Raw genomic sequence first — 22,113 nt, 5'->3', positions numbered from 1 at the left:
TGCTAGTGTTTAGGAAAATATCTGCCTGGATAACTAGACTCTGCAGCCTAAAATTTCTTTCATCATGCAGGAATATGTAAAAATATTGCAACTCATACTACAAGCATTTAGGCTGATACATGCTGTGTATGTGTGACTACACAATAGTGAAATATGTTCACTGACTCAGAGCCAGAAATTCACTTACATTTTTGAGCAAGACACTCATCTCCTTTTAGAATATAAACAGTATGAGCTGAAACAAAAATAACCAGCTGTTGCATTTTTCTTAAAAGTTTTAGCACAGACTTCAGATATGTTTCGTTTTCTCCAGGCTGCAAGAAACTGTTTAGTCAATGCAGAGCACATCGTTAAAGTATCCGACTTTGGCATGGCAAGGTACGAGGCCACTGATGCCAGTTTTGTGAGTACCTACTCTGCCAGCTGCAGCACGACCTCGAGCTAACCTCCTTGCTTGCTTTGCTGGTTTGGGGAATCCCACTGAGGTCACTTTTTGAATTCTGATGAAAACTAACATTGTTTAATTGTTGTACCATGAAATGGATGCCATGTCCTCTTCTTGCTATTGGTGAGTGGAAGACAGGTAAACAAAGCGTCACATAAACTTTCAGAAGTATCTGTGGACCAAGAAATACCCAGGGTGCCCAGGGCTCCCAGAAGGTTGAAGAAACAAGTTCCCCAACTTTTCTGAGCAGTGGGGTGGTTGGAAGGTGCCTGGGGACAGATGTGGCCGTGGGTGCTGACCTTTCGAGGTGGCAGGGGCTGAGGCGGTGAGGCGGGGAGCGTGCCATGGTGGGTGGGCAGGAAGCGTGGTGTGCAGCCGCTCTAGCAGGGAAGTGGTTTTTCTGCTTCATGAGAGGACCAGCCAGAATGGGGAAAGAGGACACGATGAACTCTGACAAGCACAGGGCAGAGAAAGCTCTGCCCTCGCAGGCTTCCCCCAAAGGGTCTGCCTCCTGGTTTGGTATGCTCAGCTATAAAATCCCCAGCAGGGCTGTCTCAATCCTTCCTTCCTTCCTTCCCTCCACTTGCAAGCCCAGTACAAAGCTCTCCACTGCTGTGTTATAACTGGCTGTTTTTTCTCCTGGATGAGTAAACTGAATTGGCTCGCGTTGGAGGCAGATGACCTGCATGGCTCTGAGCAGGAGGTGGTGGTAACATTCACCTTGCGGCTGTGAGTCCTTAGATCAGCACAGCCATGCTGGTTACCTTTGCCTTTGGTTTTGCCTCCTGCTTCTAACCTAAGGATTACAACACCCTAGCAGTTCATAACTAAATACTTGTTTTTCAAAAGGCTGTCCTATGCTCTGGAAGTGCCCACTGGTTGCACTGCTCCCTAGAAGAGTAAGGGCAGTATCAGGGGTCTGGATGCATCCAAATGCACCAGAAAACACAGTAAGAGACCAAGAGGCTGTCAGGGTCTGGTTTGAGAATGATGGACCTGAATGGCTCACTGTTGCCAAAAAGTGGAGGCCGGTGGCTTGGCTCTAGGACAGGCACTCACTTTCCCAGGGAGGCTATGGAGCGGTGACGGGAACGCAATCTAGTTACTCAGAACTCACTCACCTGCCTCTCTTGGTTATTTTGTACTGTTATTTCAGATGGTTCTTATCCAATAACCTCTTATCTTACTGTGCCTGCACCAAAATAAGAAAGGGAGACACGATTTCTCTCAATGTGACGTCCTTTAAAAGATGCTAATGCATTATGCCTTCTGCGAGGACAAATGTTGCGTAGTGCACAGCTGTCATTGCTCAGGAACAGTAATACTAGGAAAATGTGCACACAGCTTGTATGTACGTGGCGGTCAGCCTAGTAGCCTTTTAAAATGTTGTCCTATAAATGCCTGCATTGGGCACACAATTTCATCTCATCTGGGAGGTCAGCTCTGACAAGCTTGGGCAAAGAAAATGACTTTTCCAGTGCACCTGCAAGAGCTATTGCCTTGTATGTGATGACCGTTTCTTTCTGTGTTGCTTCTCTAACAATGTGCTGGATATTACATCTGTGAAGCTGGGCAGTTATGGAATGTAGCCCCCCTACCAGTAGCGTTCAGGTACAATAGGTGGCTGAAAAGGTACACTCTTTTAAAAAGAGACAATATTTATTTATTGCTGCTGGTTTTCCTGCCCATAGTGAAGGAGTGTGTCCTATCAGTATATACCCAGAAGACAACAATAACAACCATCTTGTCAGCCTTGGATGGCAGTAAAATATTTTATTCCGACACACTTCCTGTGAACAGTTCAAATCATTAATTTGAAGAGAAATCTCTTTAAGTGGGTATCTGTGTGTATTTTATACTAAATTAGTTATACTGTTTTCGTGTTTCTAGACTAACACTGTATTTTTATGGCATTATAAACCATCTGTGGAAATGTCACTGGAACTGCTTGCCCTTTAAGTATCATTCAAATACATGCTGTTTCCTGTTCTTATTTAGGTATGTCATCGATGATGAATATATCAGCTCTTCAGGTGCCAAATTTCCAGTCAAATGGTCACCTCCTGAAGTCTTTCATTTCAAAAAATATAGCAGCAAATCAGATGTCTGGTCATTTGGTAAGCTGATTAGGTGAATGTGTAACATACCACGCTTTCCCAAAATGACAGATGTGATTTAAGAAAGTGTAACTTTTTACTCACGCTACCTACCTTAAACTTTAGTCTTTCCCATCTTTCAAATCTTGCCTACATTGGACAAGTGTGGTTTTCAGTAGAAAGACTCCGTGCCTAAAAATTAGATTTTGACTGAAATGTGCGTTCTTGGTAAGCTCCCATTAGCCAAATACACATTCATCTCAGTTTCATGGACCACTACTTTAGCTGACTTAAAAGAGAGCAGAATTATATTAGCTGAAAATGTTTGCGGTTGACTCTCTTCGTTCAGCTCAGGTTGCCCATGTTTTCATGCATTTTTCAGTACACAAAAAAACAAGAGTGGGTTTTGTTCCTCTAATGTTGTTAAACAGCTTGTGGGTTTGGGGTTTTTGTTTTGTCCTAAATATTTTGGTTCACTTCTAGGTGTACTGATGTGGGAAGTTTTCACAGAAGGCAAAATGCCTTTTGAAAGTAAGTCAAATTCTGAAGTTGTCCGTGAGATTTCTCGGGGTAACCGACTTTATCGACCACATTTGGCATCACATACCGTGTACAAAGTCATGTACAGCTGCTGGCATGAGGTTTGTTGCCTCTTTTTTCCTGTGATATTACTTTATTATTAATTTGTAAATCTAAATTATTAATTTGTGGATCTAAAAGCAATCTTAAAAAACTGAGGCATTAAATCCTTATTTCACACCTGTGGCATCCTCAGTATCTCTCACTATGCTTTTCACAAATCACGCCTAGGTTTACATCTCTGTTTCTTTCAACTGTTGCATCTAATAAATATAAAGCACATCATCTATATTGGACAAGGTCTAGAGCATCCCTGATTTTGAATATGCCACTATTGTCTCGCTTCTCTACTGTATCAAATACCTTTTTGACACCTCTGTCATGCGTGGCTTTCTCTAGCTCTGCTCTGAATGATAACCTTAACACATGCACATACAAAGTGGATATGCCCACTAGACATGGATTTTAAACCCCATTCTTGAAGTGTACATCAGTTACCTCTGTACATCACTGCAGCTCCTAGGCTGCACCCCTTTCACACTTGCCGCTCTGATTTAGCACTTGATGCTCTTTCTCCATCTCTCCAGCACCTATTTCTTTCTATATTGATAGCAAAACGTTGATTTCATCAACTTCTCCATCTGACTAACCCCTTCAGGTCCCTCCTTCTCTGGTGTCTACAGGAAACAAATCTTTAATTTTAAATAAAAGGTAGTTTCAGAAGAAGCTTGCATGCAATGCTTTCATGTAAGTAGCCAGGCCTACACTGCGGGTAGCTGGGAAACCTTGATGCTTCCATTGTCTCCTTTATCCTGCTTCTCCTTTCTTGCCAATCTTTTAACCCCATATGAAATTTTTAGATCCTGAGTAAAAAAAGCTTAAGAGACTGAAATCTCAACTGCATCTAGCTTGCTTGCTTACTGCAAACATCCATCAGGATGCCAGCCAGCAGATGGGGAAGAAGTTTTGTCTTCTGTCTGCCATCAGCTAGAAGTTGGTTCCTTACTGAGCTGTACTACATCAAATGATACAGCAGGGAAGATCCTTTTTCAGCAACCCAGGAAACATTCCAGAGTATCATGATTTCCTGAGAAGTAGGGCTTTCTAGTGACCTGTTGCAGGGGAGAAATCCTATAGGAATTCTGGTCCAGAATTAAAATAAAGAAATTTCCAGAACTCTTGGAAAAACGGCTGTGTTCATGCTGCTGGTGTCATGAAGAAGAGATTATTTTTTTCCCTCAAATTATAAACTTGATCTTTTCTTCTGTATTAATAAAATAAAATGTAATTTTAAAGTGGTAGCTCATATGTACTTATAACCACCTTCTGAAGTCAGGTACTATAATTTACCTATCTGCTAACATAAATTTATCCTCTGCTTTTCTTTTCAGAAACCTGAAGGACGTCCTGCTTTTGCAGAGTTAATAGAGACTCTCACAGATATAACAGAGATGGGATAACAAGAGAATTTACACCAATATATTTACTGAAAGGTTAGCATTAAGCATGTCAATAATGTAGCTGGTACAGAAAACCTCAGCCTTTTACAGCAGTCTCTATACTTAACTTGCAGTACCAGCATCCTCCATATAGAAGCAGCTGTTCGGGCTCGGCTAATTTTTACTCATTTGAGAAAGACAACTTGGGATATTGGTTCAGGACTGTCAAGGCTTTGTTTTCATGATTAGAGCAAAAAATATCCTGTCTGGAAAGAAGTAACAAAGCTTACTCACCTTATAGGCCTTTTTATTTATTATTTTGCTCAGAGCTAACACTAATCCCTGTAACAGTATTATTTATTTGGTACTTAATAGGACTTATGCACCGGGGAATACTGATTGGCAGCAGAAAACATGATGGAAGAACCTCTGATTAAGATCTAGCTAGATCATGTTTAAAGGCAAGCCCTTTTGCAGTGCAAAGCATCCGACACTGAAGAAATGGAGCAGGGTTCCAGAAGGGGCAGCAAGCTAAGTGACCGACTGCTGGAGCAGCGCCCACGTGTGTGCCTGTACCTACTGCTGTGGATAAAGGCAGGCAAAGGGAGCAAAGGCAGCAGTTAGCATTCAGCAGCTCCCAGGTCACATCAGAGCAGCTGGAAAGACTGAGCATCCCTGAAGCATTTTAAACCTGCATCGCAGGTCAAGGCGTCTTCTCTACCAATTCTGTATAAACAAAGAGTAAGGATTATTTTTTCTAAATGTCTCCCACGGTTTTCCAGTATTGTCTCCCATTTCTCACCTGCTGCTGCCTACTCAAATGCCCGTGCTTGCCTTAGTCCTCCCTTTGCAAGTTAACGGGCAAGTTAAAGCTGGAACCCGACAGTAAAATGAAGTGTTTTGCATTAGTTTAGCTCAGATTGATCCTGTGATACCTGACATGGACAATGTCTATAACCCTACTTCTTACCTTATTGTTCACTTTAACTTTTAAATCTTAATTGTGGTCAATACAAATACGTTATAGAGAAGAAAAGGCGGATGAAGTTCTTGATTTTTTAATATAAAGTAGTCATTACATATGTGATTGCATTGTGAATTATATATAGGTAAATACATCACAATATTTAGTTTTATAGCACTTTGTAGACAAAATATGTAAAACACATTAGCTAAAGAATCATTGAGTTACACACAATTTAATTTTTTTATTTCCAAATATAAAAAATTACTGTAGCAATAAAATGCAATATACCAAACAACCCAAGTTTTGAATTTCCAGAATATGACGGCATCTCTTGGTCAAATCCAGTCCTGGCATTAATCATTCATCTTTACTGCAATAGTATTTTGATAGCTATCATCCCTTGGGAAAGGAAGTTGTTAGTCCTATTTTTTGAACATTTGGGAATACCTTCAAACACACTTCTAAGGTATTTCTGCTTCAAGTGAAGCAGGATATCCCTGTTGTTTCATATGATCTGCTAAAAGAATTGCTATCAACTGATGTCACTGTTTACTTCTATAATTGACTTATTTATGAACATTCAGTTCCTTATCAGACCTATGATTAAATACAGATCTATATAACACAATACACACATCGAGCTCACCACAATTTATGCCCAGCCCACAGAATTACAAGGCTTTTCAGCAGATGATGTGCTACAAATGTGAAATTCAAACTGTCTCTGCAATATAAAAGTACGTGGGGGCTTTTAATAACGTATGAGGCATCTTTTTTAAAAGCTTTTGTAAAACTGGTTTTGCCACATTTATTTCTGCAAGTTAATATGTAATACACGATGGTACCATACAGTAAAAGCCAGCTCCATTAGGTTTATGTAACCAAAGTATCCTGCTCACGCCTGTTTCACTGAGTTGTCCCATGGTGAACACGCAGCCATCCTTGAAACATGTTGGTCTAATACGCAGAGCCAGGAACGCTTGCCTACCAGGCTTCAGCTTCTCAATATGGTCTTTCTGTAGGCTGTTTTGGGAAAATTACAAGTAGGCTGTTACTAACACTCTGACGCAGATAAATTTAACAGTTGCTATCATCAGGCTGACAGCAAATAAGTGAAAAAGCGCTACAACATACTTCAGTCAGTGAAACTAGTGCTTAATCAGCAAAAAGAAAGGTCTACAGGACAAAGGCCAGGTATCTACAGTGTGTTTACTTACCTGAGCAGCTACACCCATACATGAAAACTATAGGCCACCTTAGTCCTCGTGGTGCCTCTAAGCTCCAATCAGACTCTTGACTGTACTGAAACAGGCAAAAATGGAAGTGTTTGTATGGGTGAACAGTGCATGCCACCCACGTCACTGACCATAACGGAGCACATGTGGCCAGACAGATGGCTGTTAGCTGGTTTTTTAAAACTTCTGTGTGATGAAAGAGAGACCTGGAAGAGCCATAAAGCTTAGGAAGCGACATAACACCCACACACAGGGCACGCCTGGTCAAAGGCTCTCTGAGCGCTGATGTTTCCTGATGAAAAGCTCAGCTGGTGTTCCCTGATCAAACAGAAGAAAACTTGTAGCAGGTCAGTACTATGGATGGGAGGAAAAAAGGCAGAATTCCCAGCTTCTGTGCACCAGCTGTGCTGCTTAGGCTGTATCTATGTTCTATAAAAGAGCCACACTGCTGACAAACTGCAATGTATCTTCAGAAAGTGAAGTGGCTTCCCTTGTTAAAAGTACTTCTGATGAGTAATGCAATCAGCTACTCATGTGTGCAGGTGTGGTGACATGTACCTGCAGTACCATTTGGTTTTCAGCCCAGCTTCCCCCCTGCCCTGTGAACAGGGTGACCCTGCAGACGCACAAGTGCACATCACCAGCGCCATGCACACAGCACGAGCCTGGCTCCCACTCAGCATGCCCATCCCATTGTGAACCACTTTAAAACCTGTCAGAAAGAAGTGAGCTACAGGAAACCCACTCTGCTAAAAGAATCAAGGGATCATTTAGGTTGGAAAAGACCTTTAAGATCACCAAGTCCAACTGTCAGCTGACAAGTCCACCACTAAACCGTGTCCCTAAGTATTTTTAAATACCCCCTGCCCAGGGATGATGACTCAGCTGCTTCCCTGGGCAGCCTGCTCCAATGCTTGACAATCCTTTTGGTGAAGAAATTTTTCCTAATATCCAGCCTAAACCTCCCTGGCACCACTTGAGGCTGTTTCCTCTCATCCTATCGCTTGTCACCTGGGAAAAGACACCGACACCCACCTCGCTACAACCTTCTTTCAGGTAGTATTTTCTAATACAGTGCCAATTCTGTTTTGCTGGAATTTAAACAGCAAGTGAATGGCATTTGCTAGAAGTATGTAATTCCCCATGTAGCTCCAGGACGCCATCGTGATGAGTAAAGAGGCTGAAGTTTTGAATCTGTACTCTGGGATGGAAATTCTTTATAGCGTGGCTGTTCTAGGTGTGGCTGGGAAGGCAGGTAAAGGAAGATGGTAGAACAGGTTTCTATAGAGACTAATACCTGTGTATTTCCTTCCAGTCTCCTTGCAGATTATTTAACCTATCCAAGCCTTCTTGACCTACCTACATTTAGTCAGTCAGTGTAGCTATGTAATGAATTTAATTGCTCATTAATTTGTCCTGAGGTATGGTAGTAATGACTAGTTGCCAAGATTTGTTTTGTATCCGCATGTAAAAGCCGTAATTTGGTTAGCAACGTATTGGCTCTGAGGTTTTCTATGTTCTAGTTCTTAACCATGTGCCCTACTTTCCAAAACACTTCAAATTACTTTAGATAATATTATTCATTTTGTTGTCCCCAAATCAGGGTTCATCACCTGGTGTGCAAAAGCTGATGAACCCACAGCTGAGATGTTTATTTCATGTCTGCACAGATGGGTGCTAGGTGGTAAATCCAAACTTAACGCTCCTTCTCCTGGTTTTAGGACATTTATATACAGTTGAACAAACAGCAAATTGCTATACAACATGATTGGCTATAACTCATTTAAAAATATTATATACGGTACGCATGCTCCAGAGGTTGTGTGTGTGTGTGTGTGTACCTTTTCAAAGTTTCTGCTTCAAGGGGAGTTACTTTTACTATTATAATTACATTATAATGAGAGTAGGTTACTTGTGACTAGTTTGTCTCAGCCATTAGTGGGTCTGCAAATGTTTTTCTTACCCTGCTTCCACAACATTGACTCTACAGGGTCAATATGCCCGTGTTGTGCCTGTATTCCGCCAGCCTCATCAGTTCCTTGGATTATTTCACATTTCTCCTTTGGTCTTTTGTTAATTTCACTGCCTGGAAAACCTGACAACTCACTGAAATACTCTCCATCAAGACTGGCCATGAGAAAGAGATCCCTAACACATCAGCTTTGGCTTCTCTTCCCTAGTTTAGATGGAAAGGCATTTTCACTTACCCCTTATTTTTGTCCCTCAAAATCCCTGTCTTTTGACCACTAAGCATCAGCATTAAATTTTCCTTGCCGATGCTTTGTACAGAACAAATCTAGAAAAACTGGGTAATTCTGTAGAAGAAGTTAAAACATCCAGATCTACCCATACTCTTCTCTCCAGTTCCATCATAACATTTCAGACCTTTTAGCTCAAGGTGAATATATAGTACTTTCACACTTGGTTTTTCTAGGGGAGTAGGAAATTTGCTTTCCTATCAGAAAAACTAGTAAAAGTCAAAGCTACTAAAAGGAGGCCGTGATCAGGTCAGATGCACATGAACTGCAGGGACATTAGTCAGACCTTCCTCACCTAGGATCCACTTACATGTACCTAGGACCAGCTGCTAAAATCGGGATTATTCTCTTTGGATCCATCAGATAGATAGTGTTTAAATACTTACCAGAAATATGAATTACACTCCTTTTTATCCTTTCTTTAAAAACCAGATCATTTAGTACATAATCCAGGAATAATTTATTACAAGAGCAATATTAGCATAATTTCACTAAAAAATTAAAGTTATTCCAAATTAATAACTAAATATAAACATTTTAAAAAATAATGTCTCTTATAGCACAAGTTTTTTTATACAAAACATAATAATTTACTTCTTAAAATGATAGACTTCTTGTACACCAAGAAAATAAGCATTAACTTGGTTTTCTGACATTGTAGGAAAATAACATTATTTTCCTAGAAGATGTTATTTATGTATAAAAGCAGATACATGAGTCCAGTAGGAAATACAGAATTTTTCCTGGTATATGTTAACTGACTGCCAGGAGTTGGTATAAAAAGATACCCTTCTCAAAGAAAGTATCTTAAAAAAACACCAACACACATCCATTCAAGAATTGGACTGGTTGCTTTTTTGTACAAATAACCCATTTGGTCACCCCACAGTGATGATTGTATAAGCAAACAGAAGGGCCACGAGCTATACAAAATGATTTCTTTTTCTCTTTTTAGGGTCAATCAATACTTTCTCCAGTTATTCTTTAAATTGTATGAGTAATTCACAGTGAAAAGCAATGCAATTTTTTGTTAAAAGGCAAACTGTAAAGAAAACTCCATCTTTGGTCTTTTTATTATTTGTTTTACCTGTTTTTATCTATAAAGATTTTGTACCTTGAATGTGGCCGATAAAGCCAAAGTACTACCTACATTAACTAGGAAATAATGAAACTGTTTATAAATTTTCTTCTCTGAAGCTTTTTTAACACATGCATTTTAACAGCAAAGAATTGTGGCACGTTTTATCACCTGGGAAGCTAAAAAATATTCCAAAGCTGTATACAATGTCATATTTTCAAGAAAAGTACATTTTTGGTGAATGTACTTGGTAACACTGCTGCCACCTCCTGTACTGCTGGATGTACTTCTCAAACTAGGTAATCACAGTTGATAACCTGAATACCCATTGCCTAATGACATCTGGCCTTCTCTACCTGCAGTATTTTACATAGTACTGTGAGCAGAAGAACTGGACACGCTTTCCAGTATCACATTTTTCAGATATGCTCTTCATTGTAAAAATGAGGGTTTAGAAATAAGGTGATTGATAGAATTTCTACTTCTTCCTGTAGGCATGTCAACTACAAAGCTAGCCAAGTGAAAAAAAGGTGCTTGGAACTCAAGAAATAACTTTAAGCTAGTATCCCTAGTGTTATTTTCTAGTTTTCGATAACTTCTAAAGCATCATTAAAAACAACTAACAACTGAGGTACTTCATGATTATCTTTCAAAAAGGAAACAACTGAAACAGAGCAAAGTCTTAGAAAGATTAGTCAGGATGAGCTTGGTACAATGCTCTGGGTGATGCTGTTTGTGTTGAGATAAGATATAGAGAGATGGCACAGCCTGTCTGAATAATTAGAAATGGTTCCACTGACGATATTAAAGGCATGTACTCTGAATAATTAGAGAAGATAAGGTGGGCACCTGAAGGAGATGAGGAGACCATGAGTCAGGAGATTGTTGAACAAAGAAAGTTGAAAGGTTTACTCCACCTAGACCCCACCCATTATGAATATGATGATTAGATGTCAAAATCAAATGAATATGTATGTAAAGATGTTGTAACCTCTCATGAAAACTGTATAAATTACCTGACTTTTCACTGAAAACTTTGGAGCTAGTTTGTCCAGTGCGAACCGGCTAGCTCCCCAACGTTGCACGAAATAAATACCTTTGCTGCTTAAAGACAAAATTTGTCTCTGAGCAGTTACTCTGTGTCATTTTGGCATCACAACTGCACAACACAAACATATATGAAATATCAACAGCAACCTTTTTGTTCTTACAGCTAAATTAAGAGCTTTTTTTCACGGAACAATTCGCTATCCACCTGAAGTATCCACTTTTACTACACTCTTTGAACATTAGAGAATATACAGCCCAAGGAGGCTGAGGAGGTTCTGCTTGGCATATAGATCTCAGCTAATTAAAATCAGTTTTTAATTGCGGAAATGCTAGCATCCTCTGGCAAATGTTCTAGACTCACACTCAAAACCCCAAGAATTGGAAATACTACCTTTCTGATGAGCTCGTCATGACCCACACATCTGACTGCTGAAGGTACTTTCTTGCTCACCAAGTGGCAACAAAGGGGATTGTAATGAGTAAACCATGGACTGTGCAAACTTCTTGTGAGATAAAGATCAGTGACCACAACTGAGGAGCATACTGTGGTACAGATACTAATCTTCAAGGCCCACAGTGGGTTAATAGCTAAAACATTTAATAGTGGTGAATACTCATTTTTAGAAAAGATGAAAAGGCCAAACTAAAACAAAAGATGTTTTGATGTTTCTTACCCCTTGTTTACAGCCCTTCCTTTACCTAGTATTTTTAGAAATAGCAGATGGATTGGAAAATGGATTTTGCCTTAATAACGGAATATATGATAACAGGACTGTTCTGCTATTAAGAAACAATGATACCTTTCCCGAAAATGAGAAAAATTTTTGAAAAGCTTAATTTTGATGAATAGATGGAAATATTAGGAAGAAGTATGGAAAAAAGTGAAGTCCCTTCTTAAACCTCAAAGTAGTATAAAACAGAGTGGAAATTCTTAATTGCACATTCTGGTTTTCTTCTGCTTTTGAATACTTTATTCTTTCATCTTATGTAATTTTTTGAGCCAATAGCAACTGTTTGCAGGCCTTTAATGAATGTGCTTTTTCTTAAAATGTAATTGGTCATAGCTTTGAAATAAAAAGGTACATGTACATTTATGGATTTGCAATCTGTTCCTGATTCCTTGGGTAGAAGAGCTAAGGCTTTGCTGTCAAAAAATGGATTCTGAAGGAGACTGGTTACCAAGAACCATATTTAATAATTTTTTTGTGTGATGTCTATTCAAGGTTCATTGGTAGGCGATCAAAAGTGAAAAAATCTTGCATAAGATTTTATATTAAAAGCTAAAAGGGTTAAACACTGTTTTCTTCATATTGTATCTCCAATGAATACCCTCCATGTAGAGCATCTACAAGTTTGCTTGGCAGTAAATTATAAAAATAGAAAGCTAGCTGGAAATATTAAGGCCTCAGTAAGATAACAGCAGAGTACTTATCACTTCAGCAAGGATTATCTTTCATCATGATGGGAAAATTGCACTTTGGAAACATTGCTCACAAAGGCCATTCTTTTCTGCTAAAATTCTCCAATAGGAAATGCTGCTTAAGAAAAGGACAAAGTTTTTCAATGCCTAACATACAATCACTATCAGGTTTCTGTCATATTAATTACTGAACATTTTCATTCATTACTACCAACAACTAGCACACAGAGGAGTGCCCCACACTTAATGGGCCTTACAGTTTTCCAGAGAACTGCAGAAAAGAAGAGCATTCTGGCAGACACAGGTGTACTGAGTCTGCAATTCATGATACTTCAATGATGAACACCGCCTGAGTTTCACTGACTGAATAAAACGTTGTCCTCCTCATGTGCCAAAGCTGGGTCTTCCATGCTTTCCAGTAAAGTGTGACAGGTTTCGTATTCATGGTGTGGTAATGATGGTCCTTTGGCAACAGTGGACATCAACTGACTCCAAGTGATGTTAGTATTTTTGAAAGCGTGCAGCAGAAAAATGCCAATGATGATACTGCAGAATCCACTCAGGGTTCCAGTGATATCACCCAGGTCCATACTACTCCACTCCTTGAACAGGATGATAGAGCATGTCACAACCGTTGTGGTGAAACACACGTAATAAATAGGTGTCACTAGAGATGTATTGAACACATCCAATGCTTTGTTGAGATAGTTGATCTGAGTACTGACTGAGAGCGCTAAGATGCCCACCAAAACAAAAACCAGTGGATGTCGATAAACTGGCTTCTGCTCCAGCATTTCTTTAATGGCAATGCCCAGGCCTTTCACAGATGAGACAGAGAAGGCACCAATGAGTGAGCAAATTAAAATATAGATCAGTATATTTGTCTGACCTCTCCTTGGAGCCACGATAAAAATCAGCATGAGGGCAACAACTGTTAGGAGAACAGCAAACGTAACAAACACTGTAAGAAAGAGGAAAGGGAAGAAGAGTAATGCACATGAGATAAACCACTGGACTACGTCCAAGTACATGCTGTAAGTTATTCAGTGTCCTGAACACTTCGCTATGAACTGTAGCACACGTTCATGACATTTGCATACAGACCTGGATCTTGCAGCTTTCTTTCCATCTCATCTAGTGAGGTGACTTCCTCCTCCTTGGGGGCATGAATAACCATGACCGTTGACCCCAAAATGCTCAGCACACAGCCCAGCTTTCCGTGAATATTCAGCTTCTCATTTAAAAAATAGGATGACAATATAGCACTGTTCAGCAAAATACAAATAAGAGCTTCAGCTCCACCAGCTACATGAGACATTCAAAATCTGTCTGTGTAACATGACAGTAATTCAAAACCTCTTTTGAATTTGGATATATGGGAAACCAGCCTGAAACAATACAATTTCAAAGGAGTTTTGCAAGAAGGTTGATCAGGACCAAGAAGGTCAGGTCAGGTTAGGTTTTATGGGGGGTTAACAACCGTGATCTTTCTCCTTCAGGTTGTTCAGGGTCTGAACTGCTCAAGGAACTTCTCGTTACTGATGCCCTGGGTCAGGGGTATGCACTCTCACACACCTGTAGATTGACCAGACTGACCAGCTGTTATTCTCTTCTAGAAATGGTTTAAAGCACTTAATTTGCTATTAGAACCAACACACACGCAACTTTTGGAAACTTCCTCATCCCCCGCTGGGCTCTCCCACCCAGGCACGGTTTCTGCCTGGTTTGCCAGGACTCCCCCAAAACCACAGAGAAGGCACATCTCTGCGTTCAAACGGGACTGATCTCAGGCTCTCCAAGGGGTTCCAGATTTAGCCTAAAAATCCTAACACTGCCCAAATGAGATGACCTCACAGGGCACATGATTAGCGAGCTAGAGCACAGCTTAGGCACAGACACAGGCTTAATGGTGTGTGGACATGCTCACAAATAGTTTTTCAACCCACTGATCAAATTACAGCTATTTGTTTGCACAAGGGTAACGAGCTTACTGACATGAAGCTCTCATGATCTCTGTTTTATGAAAATTGGAGAGATTGCTTATCCATATCAAAGGAGAGGGTGTTCAAACTCAGGCTGTTTTGCAAAACAGCAGCAGGGCATCCAGTCAGTCTGCATTTACCTACAGGCTGATCCTAGCACAGCTGTCTGTGACCGAATTACACTGGTTTTGCTATAACAGAACAGCAGCATTTTTAGCAGTTAGATTACTGCAAGCATCTTTTAAAAAAAAATACATGGCCCAGGATGGTTTTAAACATAGTGTTTCATATACTTAAAAATAAAGAGTTTTACGTTTAAAATACAGCAATTCCATTTTGTAAAAAAATTACTTCCCAGAAAGCTTGTTGTAAGCATAATCCAAGTCTTTTCTGCTTCTGTGATAGCCATATTAATGTCTGTGCTTAAGTACTTGGAAATCATTTGTTTCTTCACACACAGGAAATAATGAGCGAGTAAAGGGCATTCATATTTCAGAAGAACCACAAATTTTAACTGTACGTATTAAAAAAGCTAAAATTTTCTTTGCCTTCTTTCCAGAAGGACTTGGAAAAGACTAAGCAAACCCCTAATGCTTATTATGTGTGCCTTAACATGAAACTATGCTCCTACAAAACAGCAATGTTTTTTAAAACATTTTAGTGGGAGAACACTCTCTTGTAAAGTTTTGTCACAACTGAAGAACAGGATCAGACTTTTTAAAAAAGCTTCAGTTCTCTAGGAAGAGATAAATTATAGCCTTCTACTGCTGTGCATCAGCAGTGTATCTGGTATATGCTAATAAATACTTTATAATATAGGTGGAAGGCTGTTGGGAAAGCATATAGTGGTCTCATTTCCTCTACCCAGAAAACTCAGTTCTAAATAAGCAAGGAATCTTTCCACCAAGGAACAAAAAGCATTTCTTGTCCATATATTGCTTTTCAGTTTACTTATTAAAATTATCTGCTTTCAGCCAAAGACAGATTTTTCCCTCAGGCAGTGAATGCTTCATTTGTCAAGGTTTGCTTCCATTTTGTACTAACCTTATGAGAACACTCAGGGCACCCAAGGGGGTAACTAAGGTTGCAGGTGCAAAGGCATAGGCAGCAAAGTTTGCAGCTTCCCCCAATCCCACTGCAGAATAAAGAACATTTGGAACAGGTTGAATAGGGGGTGGTGGAATAAAAGGCATACTATTAGAAATATTTTGTACGGCAGCAAATCTAAACAAAAATCTTTTTTCTACAGTATGTATGCAAATTTTCCTTCAAAATTACCTGCATAACCTCCTTTAGACATAATAAAGGCTGAAGAAAGTTAAATACTTTCCCCCTAAGTACTCCTAGAAGCTGGATAGATTCAATGCCATTGCTTTTGACTTGATATTAAAGAAAAGGTTGTTACTCTGCAAAGAGCTCTAAACAGCACAGTATTTGAGAGATGGGATATCAGAATGGCTTCTGTCATAAAGGTGATTGCAAAGACATTTCTTTTAAGTGAAGGGAGTGAAAAATCAAGGAATAAATCTATTTAAAACATTCTGCTTTATGTGGCATTTTACATATAGGTTGAAAGGAAAGAGGTGACTTACTTGACAGCAATCCAGCCCACCAAAGCCATTCCTTCAAATAAGAATATCCACCTTGTCCTGAAAGTGGAAAAAACAATCTCCTCTTAGAACAGAGATCACCTTACTACAATAAACAAAACTACAGCTTCCCATTTGCATCTAGTCCTACAAAGTACTGAAAGAGCATGTTACCTGGACGTGACATGAAGTACATTTTGTTTGATTTTGAGAGACATTTTTATTGATTGCTCTGCTGTGAGTGACTTGAACTTCTGAAAAATTATATTTGACTAAATATACATGGAGGGAAAGTTCCAAGCAAAAGCAAAATCTCCATAAAGCTTGCTGGTTATCTTAAGAAATACTGCAAAGTGCCTTCCCAGGTCATATCCCATATATTCATACACAGTCAGCTGCAGTTTGAATCTGCTTGAAATTAGAAAGAAAAATGCCACTGCATAGAAAAATGCCACTGCATATATTAATTTTTTTGACATAAAATATAAGCATTTTGAATATTCAGTAACACATTTTTTTCAAATACCCAAATTCTCTGGAACCATATATTGCAATAAACACAGCAAACACAAGAAAAACTGCTAATGCTGTATATTTAAATCCATGCAAAGGGAATTGTAAGATTAGTCACCGTGTCTTTTTCTAGCTATTCTTCTGTTGACTTTGATGAAAGAATAGTTGTACTGACTGTAGAAACTTTTGTATTAAGTATCCTTTCTACAGCTCATTGCACTTCCTTTACAAAAAAACACAAAACAAATCCTAAACCCAGTTGCCATCTTAAGACTTTCCGAGGGGGGAAAAGGATGGAAAAAAGAGAGATAAAGCTATTTTGAAGGGTAAGATGGAGCATTTTATTTGGTAACTAACTGTTGTCAGGGAGGAAATATCACCAGCTCACTAGACTTAAAACTCACCACTGCACCCATAGCCCTAGGAATTCTGAAATCCCAGTCCCTGTAATCACACACAAAGAAATAATACTGTATCTCCATCCCTAGCCAAGACAGGACTTCTGTTCCCTGTTGAAGCACAACAGTTTTCAACTATGATGGCTTTAAAGATGTGATCTGTGACTCGAACCTTGATTTTGCAAAGTTATAAGAGGCATTTGTGTCCCCAGCAGGAGCAAGGCAGGCACCACTGCTTACCAGCTCGGCAGACTCCTTTGTCTGCTAGTTTCAAAAGTCCTTTCTTCTTCAATATGAAACTAGAACCAATAAAGATACTGGAACCTATTGCCAAAGCCAAGCCAATGTAGAGGCGATACTTGCTTCCAGATGGCATGGAAATGCTCTGGTTCGTTTCATTGAGAGTCCCATCCATAGAGGAGAGGAGAGAAGAGCGTGATTCAGACACGTTGATGATCTGGCACCACGCTTGGCAGGAGTCATGGCAAGCAAAAGACAGCACAGCACCTGGGAGGAGAAAAAGGAGGATGAGTGATTCCTGAGCCAGGCACAGCTCCGGAGGAGCCCCGTCCTCACTCTGCTCACTCCTTTCCATGTCTTCCCAGAGCACTTATCATTTCTGACCATGCAAATAACTCACAAAACCTACCTAAAATACACACTGCTGCCCCAGGTCATTACCCACTCCTGTAATTCACTGATGCGTCCATTGTTTTATATATATATATATATATATATATTTTGCACTACATTGGCTCAGTCAAGCAATTGGGGCAATACCAAGGAATGCATCAAATATTATCTTCAATGTAAAATTCAACTTAAAAACTTGGAAGCTAACCTGAAACCTCAAGATGAAAGGGTTCTTTTGTGTTGTGCAGACCACATCCCCAAAACACAAACATATAGCCAAACCCATGATTTCAGCCTTTCCTGCTAGAGCAAGCCTGCTGTGATTCCAGGCTTCTGCTTCTACATTTGTACCTGAGATTTGGAAACAACAAATAAAAGAGACGGAAACTCTACAAAGGGAGCAAACTCTTGCTACATGAGGGCACTAATATGTTTTATTAGCATATACAGTGACTACTGAGTGAGCCAGATCTTCTTTGACCATTCATAAAATTTTGGGGTGGAGGCCTCATTACACCTCACAGCAATTGCCAGCTCACCTCAAAGCCCCCTAGCTGGAGGAAGACCGCAGCCTGCAAGGGCCAGTCCCCCTGGCCATCCCTGCCACGCAGCTGCAGAGCGCGTGATCCTCAGCTGGGACTGAAGCTTCACACTCTCAGCCAGCCCACCCTTAGCAGCATCATTACTATGGCAGCCCGTGGGGGCAACTTCACTGTCATCAGCCTAGACATGCTTTTTTAAAGGAAGGTATTGCATTTCTGAGAACAAACGGAGTCGCTGTTTTGCGTGGGGAAGGAGGGGACAGGCAGCAATGATGCAACAGGGCTTACAGTGGTCTAGGCTGACGTTTCACAGTTTCTCATGGTAGCCTGCATCATGCAAACAGCATGGATCAGACAGTCTAGGCTGGAATAGCTTTTAAAGACAACCTTTTTGGAAATAAGAGGTCTTAGTGTGAAGACATGTTGAAATACGAAACAGCTGATGCAGAAGTACAAAAGCTCGGTCCACTGTGATTCATACAAAGCATTAGATGCCACAAACAATTTTGCTTTGCATGTTTCCCCTTTAATTAAAAAATTAAAGTAACACATAAAAGAGTCATCCTGCTGAGTGGTACCATCAGTGATACACTCACTTTTTTTTCAACTGAAAAAAACACTTGGAGACTTGGTAGAAAAGGATGTGCTTCTGTGTCTGTGCATACTTCAGCTCTGCAAATACTAATGTTCGGTCAAAAGTACTTCACTGCACAATTAACTACAAGCAGACTTGGATAATTCACCTAATACTGTTTAGGAAGGAATATTGAAAATATTGAAAGTATAAAACCAGTATGAAATTTGACAGCATATCTTCATTTGCACCTGACAATATCAATACTAACACTGGTAGACACCACCCTTTACAAGTAAGGAACTAGAATGCATACCTGCTCCCAGCTTTCCTGTGGAATACCATACAACAAACATACTACAGGAAGTTACTATTTGTTTTTCAGGCTGTGCAGTCACATTTCCTTGTTTGCCACGAGAGTTTCTTCAAGAGGAGTTGTTTTGTATTGCTAATCAAGACTTTGTAAAAATGGCCCCACAAGATAAGTATGCCCATACCCTGTAGCTGAAGATTAAAATCTTAAAGAACTTATATCTACATGAAATTACTTTTGTGTAGTACGTAGGATAGATAGTATTGTGCCATCTTATAATTACAAGAAGCTGCAATTTCATAATGTAAAAGAAACTGAATTTGCATCTCATTCTGAAAGTATTTTAAAATCCTAATATATTAGCACAGTCTTAGAAGTAGAAGAATTTTGCATAAAGTTTTGACATAATTATTAAAGATTAAAATACAAACAAAAATTACAGAGAAGTCATTTAAGCATAAATGTTTCTCTTAGCTAACACATACCAGGACAAGGCAAAAAAAGCAGCAAGCTTGCCAGTGGATGTAATCCCTTAGCCGTCTCTGCCTTTTAATGATGCTAAACCAGACTGGTCGTGGTTGTACCACCACCACTCAGCTACTACAGGCTTTATGTGAAAACCAGCAATACTTTTTGCCTTTACCTAAAAGAAAGCATGAAGATAAAAACTCCTGATAAATACGGTCTTTTAGCTACCTGCAATGGTAAAGGCAGCTTTCTATCAGTATGTTGGGTTTCTTCAGTGAAAAAAGTAACATTCTTCCCTCCTTTTTTTGTGAATGGTGTCCTTCCATTTAGCTGGAGATGAATGGCAAGCTTATTCCCTTTCACAGGACACTACTTTTTCTACTGATTCTTAAGTTTTCCATTCCCCAGCAGACTTGATGACATCAAATTATGAAAATTTAATTATGCCATCTGTAGTAAGTCTCTCGGTGACTGCCACAGGATGCTTCTCTCCTTTCTGAAGTACCACCTTTGCTCACACTTACAAAGACATGTCGGATCTTTTGCCTGTTCCATCTGCCAGCTGAGAAGAGTCATCCTGAATGGTTGTGATCTCTGTTTATTGTGCTGAGAAGCTTTCCCTCATTTTAAAAGGCATGTCATTTTTTCCACTCGCATGCAAAGTGGTACATCATTCCAGTGTTCAAAGAACCACCTGAGAGCTGGGAAGAGGAGGTGATCCAGGAATTACTGTTACTTTATTGCCCACTGTGAAGGGTGTGAAGATCACCTGGAAGGACTGAGGAAGCTCTGAGGCTGCCTGGCTCGCCCAGCACCCAGTTTCCACAGCTAAGCTAGTTTCTCCTCCCATTTCCAAACACCAACACGAACCCGTCAGCAGAACCCCTCCTTGCAGAAATAAACTCTCCCAGCTCTGACTCAAGGCCGATGGCAACAGGGAACCCGTCTGCGTTCAGGCAGCCACTGTTGCAACTTCTGAAGTTTCTACAGTTCAGCTACATCTGAAAACGTTCCCTCCAACACCTACATCTTCTCCAAGTTGGGCAGATCCACCAGCCTGGTACTACACGCTCCTTGTAGCAAGTTTAACTTGCTGTCATTCTGCAGTCCTGCGGGAGCCTAGGGCTAATGTCCCCTTTGGTCCCTTAGTGACAGCCAGCTTGGCTTTTACTCTGCCACTGAAGGTACTGGTCCCAAGTCATCGGGAAAACTATTTGCTTTGATTAGCCTGGTAATGTGGCCATTTTCATGGCACTCCTGAGCCAGCTCACACCTGCCAGGAACCCGGGGAACACCAAGCCGGCTTTCACCAAGGTCCGAACGTAGATGTGCCGAGAAGCAGCAAGGGTTTGTCCCCGGCGCACCCCCATCCACAGAAATGCACAACGGACGCTGAAAAGAGGGCTCAGACACGAGCCGGCCACGGGAGAGGCGGCGCAGGAGCCTCCCCGGCGATGGAGCCGCGCTCCTCGGCACACCGCGGCGTGACACCGCGTCGTGACAGCGCTGCGCTCCTCGCAACACCGCGGCGTGACACCGCGGCGTGACAGCGCTGCGCAGCGCGGCGGACGCAAGCAGGAGTCGCGACAGCCGCTCCCGTGCGGCGGGCGCAGGGGCAGCGAGGGGGCTGGAGCGCTCCCCGCCCCCCCCCCTCCCCCCTCCGCGCATGTACCGCGCCCTCACCTGCGCCCACGGCCGCGCACGCCCCGCGCAGCGCCGCGCCCCAAGCGCCGCGCACCCCCCGCGCTCTGCCCGCCCCCCGCCCCGCGCCCGCACAGACCGACCGGTGCGGCAGGACGGGCTGGCGGGCAGCGCCTCCGGGTGCCCCATGGCTCCGCGGGCTCCGCAGCGGCCCGGCGGCGGCGGGGGCGGCTCCTCCCGGGCGGGCGCGGCCCGGCGCACCCTGCGCGCCCGCTGTGCCGCCCGCGGCCCCCGGCCTGGCACCGGGAGGCGGGCGGAGGTGGCGGTCCCTGCCGCGGCTGCGGGCGCGGAGCGGACAGGCCGGGCTCCAGCAGTGACCCCCAGCGGGGTCTAGTTTCTGTTACTCGGTGTAAAGTCCCGGTCCTCACCCGGGAACTCCCACGAGCCCACCTGAGCACCGAAGGGCAAGGTCCCGGGGACCCGGCCGTACTTGTGCCTGCTGGAAGCCTCTATGGACTGCATTTCCCCCCTTCGCACCGGGGAGGAGAGCCGAGCCGTTCCGATGGCGAGCGGCCGCGCCAGCGGGCGATGGGCGGCCTGCACCAGCTGAGCATCCCAGCTCCGCAGAACTAGGGCAGCGTCTGGCGGTGACTCCCTGTGGTTGAACTGGCTCCAGGGTGTTGTAAGAAACACTTCCCTTTATTACCCCATCAATAGTTCCAAGGTAGAAGGCTAAGCGCTTGTTTTTAACGTGGTTAAGTGAAACACATCTGTAAAATGTATGGCTCAATAAACCATCACATGCTAAGCTAGGGCTGCCCAGCAAACTTTCTGGGGCAGGCTGAAGACCTTTAGCATGCACCAGAACTTCCCAGACTGGAGCCAAACCGAGC

General features: G+C 41.8%; 2 protein-coding genes across 9 annotated transcripts in view; one reads left to right on the top strand and one right to left on the bottom strand.

The window, feature by feature from the left end:
* TXK (TXK tyrosine kinase) overlaps window positions 1-9,734 on the top strand; it is a 24,884-nt gene extending 15,150 nt beyond the window's left edge. Inside the window, exons 11-15 of one of the 6 annotated variants that reach the window (XR_008745865.1) lie at window positions 314-378; window positions 2,444-2,562; window positions 3,025-3,072; window positions 4,512-4,613; window positions 4,935-9,733. Coding sequence is in view for 5 of the 6 variants with exons in the window: in XM_055796353.1 (XP_055652328.1) it covers window positions 314-378; window positions 2,444-2,562; window positions 3,025-3,182; window positions 4,512-4,580 (411 nt within the window). In the remaining variant the exon portion in view is untranslated. Of the gene's footprint in view, window positions 1-313; window positions 379-2,443; window positions 2,563-3,024; window positions 3,183-4,511 lie in introns of all 6 variants that reach the window. The other 5 variants (XM_055796353.1, XM_055796352.1, XM_055796355.1 and 2 more) reach the window with 5 other exon arrangements.
* NIPAL1 (NIPA like domain containing 1) lies at window positions 7,444-22,113 on the bottom strand. 3 transcript variants are annotated; one of them, XM_027779334.2, is made up of 6 exons: window positions 21,711-22,113; window positions 17,290-17,556; window positions 16,142-16,198; window positions 15,594-15,684; window positions 13,672-13,832; window positions 7,444-13,528 (listed from the first exon to the last, which is right to left on the bottom strand). In XM_027779334.2, the coding sequence occupies exons 2-6, from the start codon at window positions 17,462-17,464 to the stop codon at window positions 12,924-12,926; spliced, it is 1,089 nt and encodes a 362-aa protein (XP_027635135.1). In that variant the 5' UTR covers window positions 17,465-17,556; window positions 21,711-22,113; the 3' UTR covers window positions 7,444-12,923. The 3 variants fall into 3 exon arrangements, with proteins under 3 accessions (XP_027635135.1, XP_055652331.1, XP_005232210.3); XM_055796356.1 differs by lacking the exon at window positions 21,711-22,113 and adding an exon at window positions 21,364-21,516; XM_005232153.4 differs by lacking the exon at window positions 21,711-22,113 and having other exon boundaries at window positions 17,290-21,137.

Source organism: Falco peregrinus, chromosome 2 (assembly GCF_023634155.1).
Source record: "Falco peregrinus isolate bFalPer1 chromosome 2, bFalPer1.pri, whole genome shotgun sequence".
NCBI lineage: Eukaryota > Metazoa > Chordata > Aves > Falconiformes > Falconidae > Falco > Falco peregrinus.
The sequence above is the reverse complement of the archived record's forward strand: the minus strand, read 5'-3'. Positions and strand labels throughout refer to the sequence as shown.

Excerpts from the sequence above, each read along its gene's own strand:
- NIPAL1 (XM_005232153.4), bottom strand. The coding sequence starts at position 17,644 with ATGGAAAGGAGTGAGCAGAGTGAGGACGGGGCTCCTCCGGAGCTGTGC. Across the intron at positions 16,199-17,289 it reads CAAAGGAGTCTGCCGAGCTG|GACAAGGTGGATATTCTTAT; the intron begins GTAAGCAGTGGT and ends TTCCACTTTCAG. Across the intron at positions 15,685-16,141 it reads GTGGGCTGGATTGCTGTCAA|TGGGATTGGGGGAAGCTGCA; the intron begins GTAAGTCACCTC and ends TTTATTCTGCAG.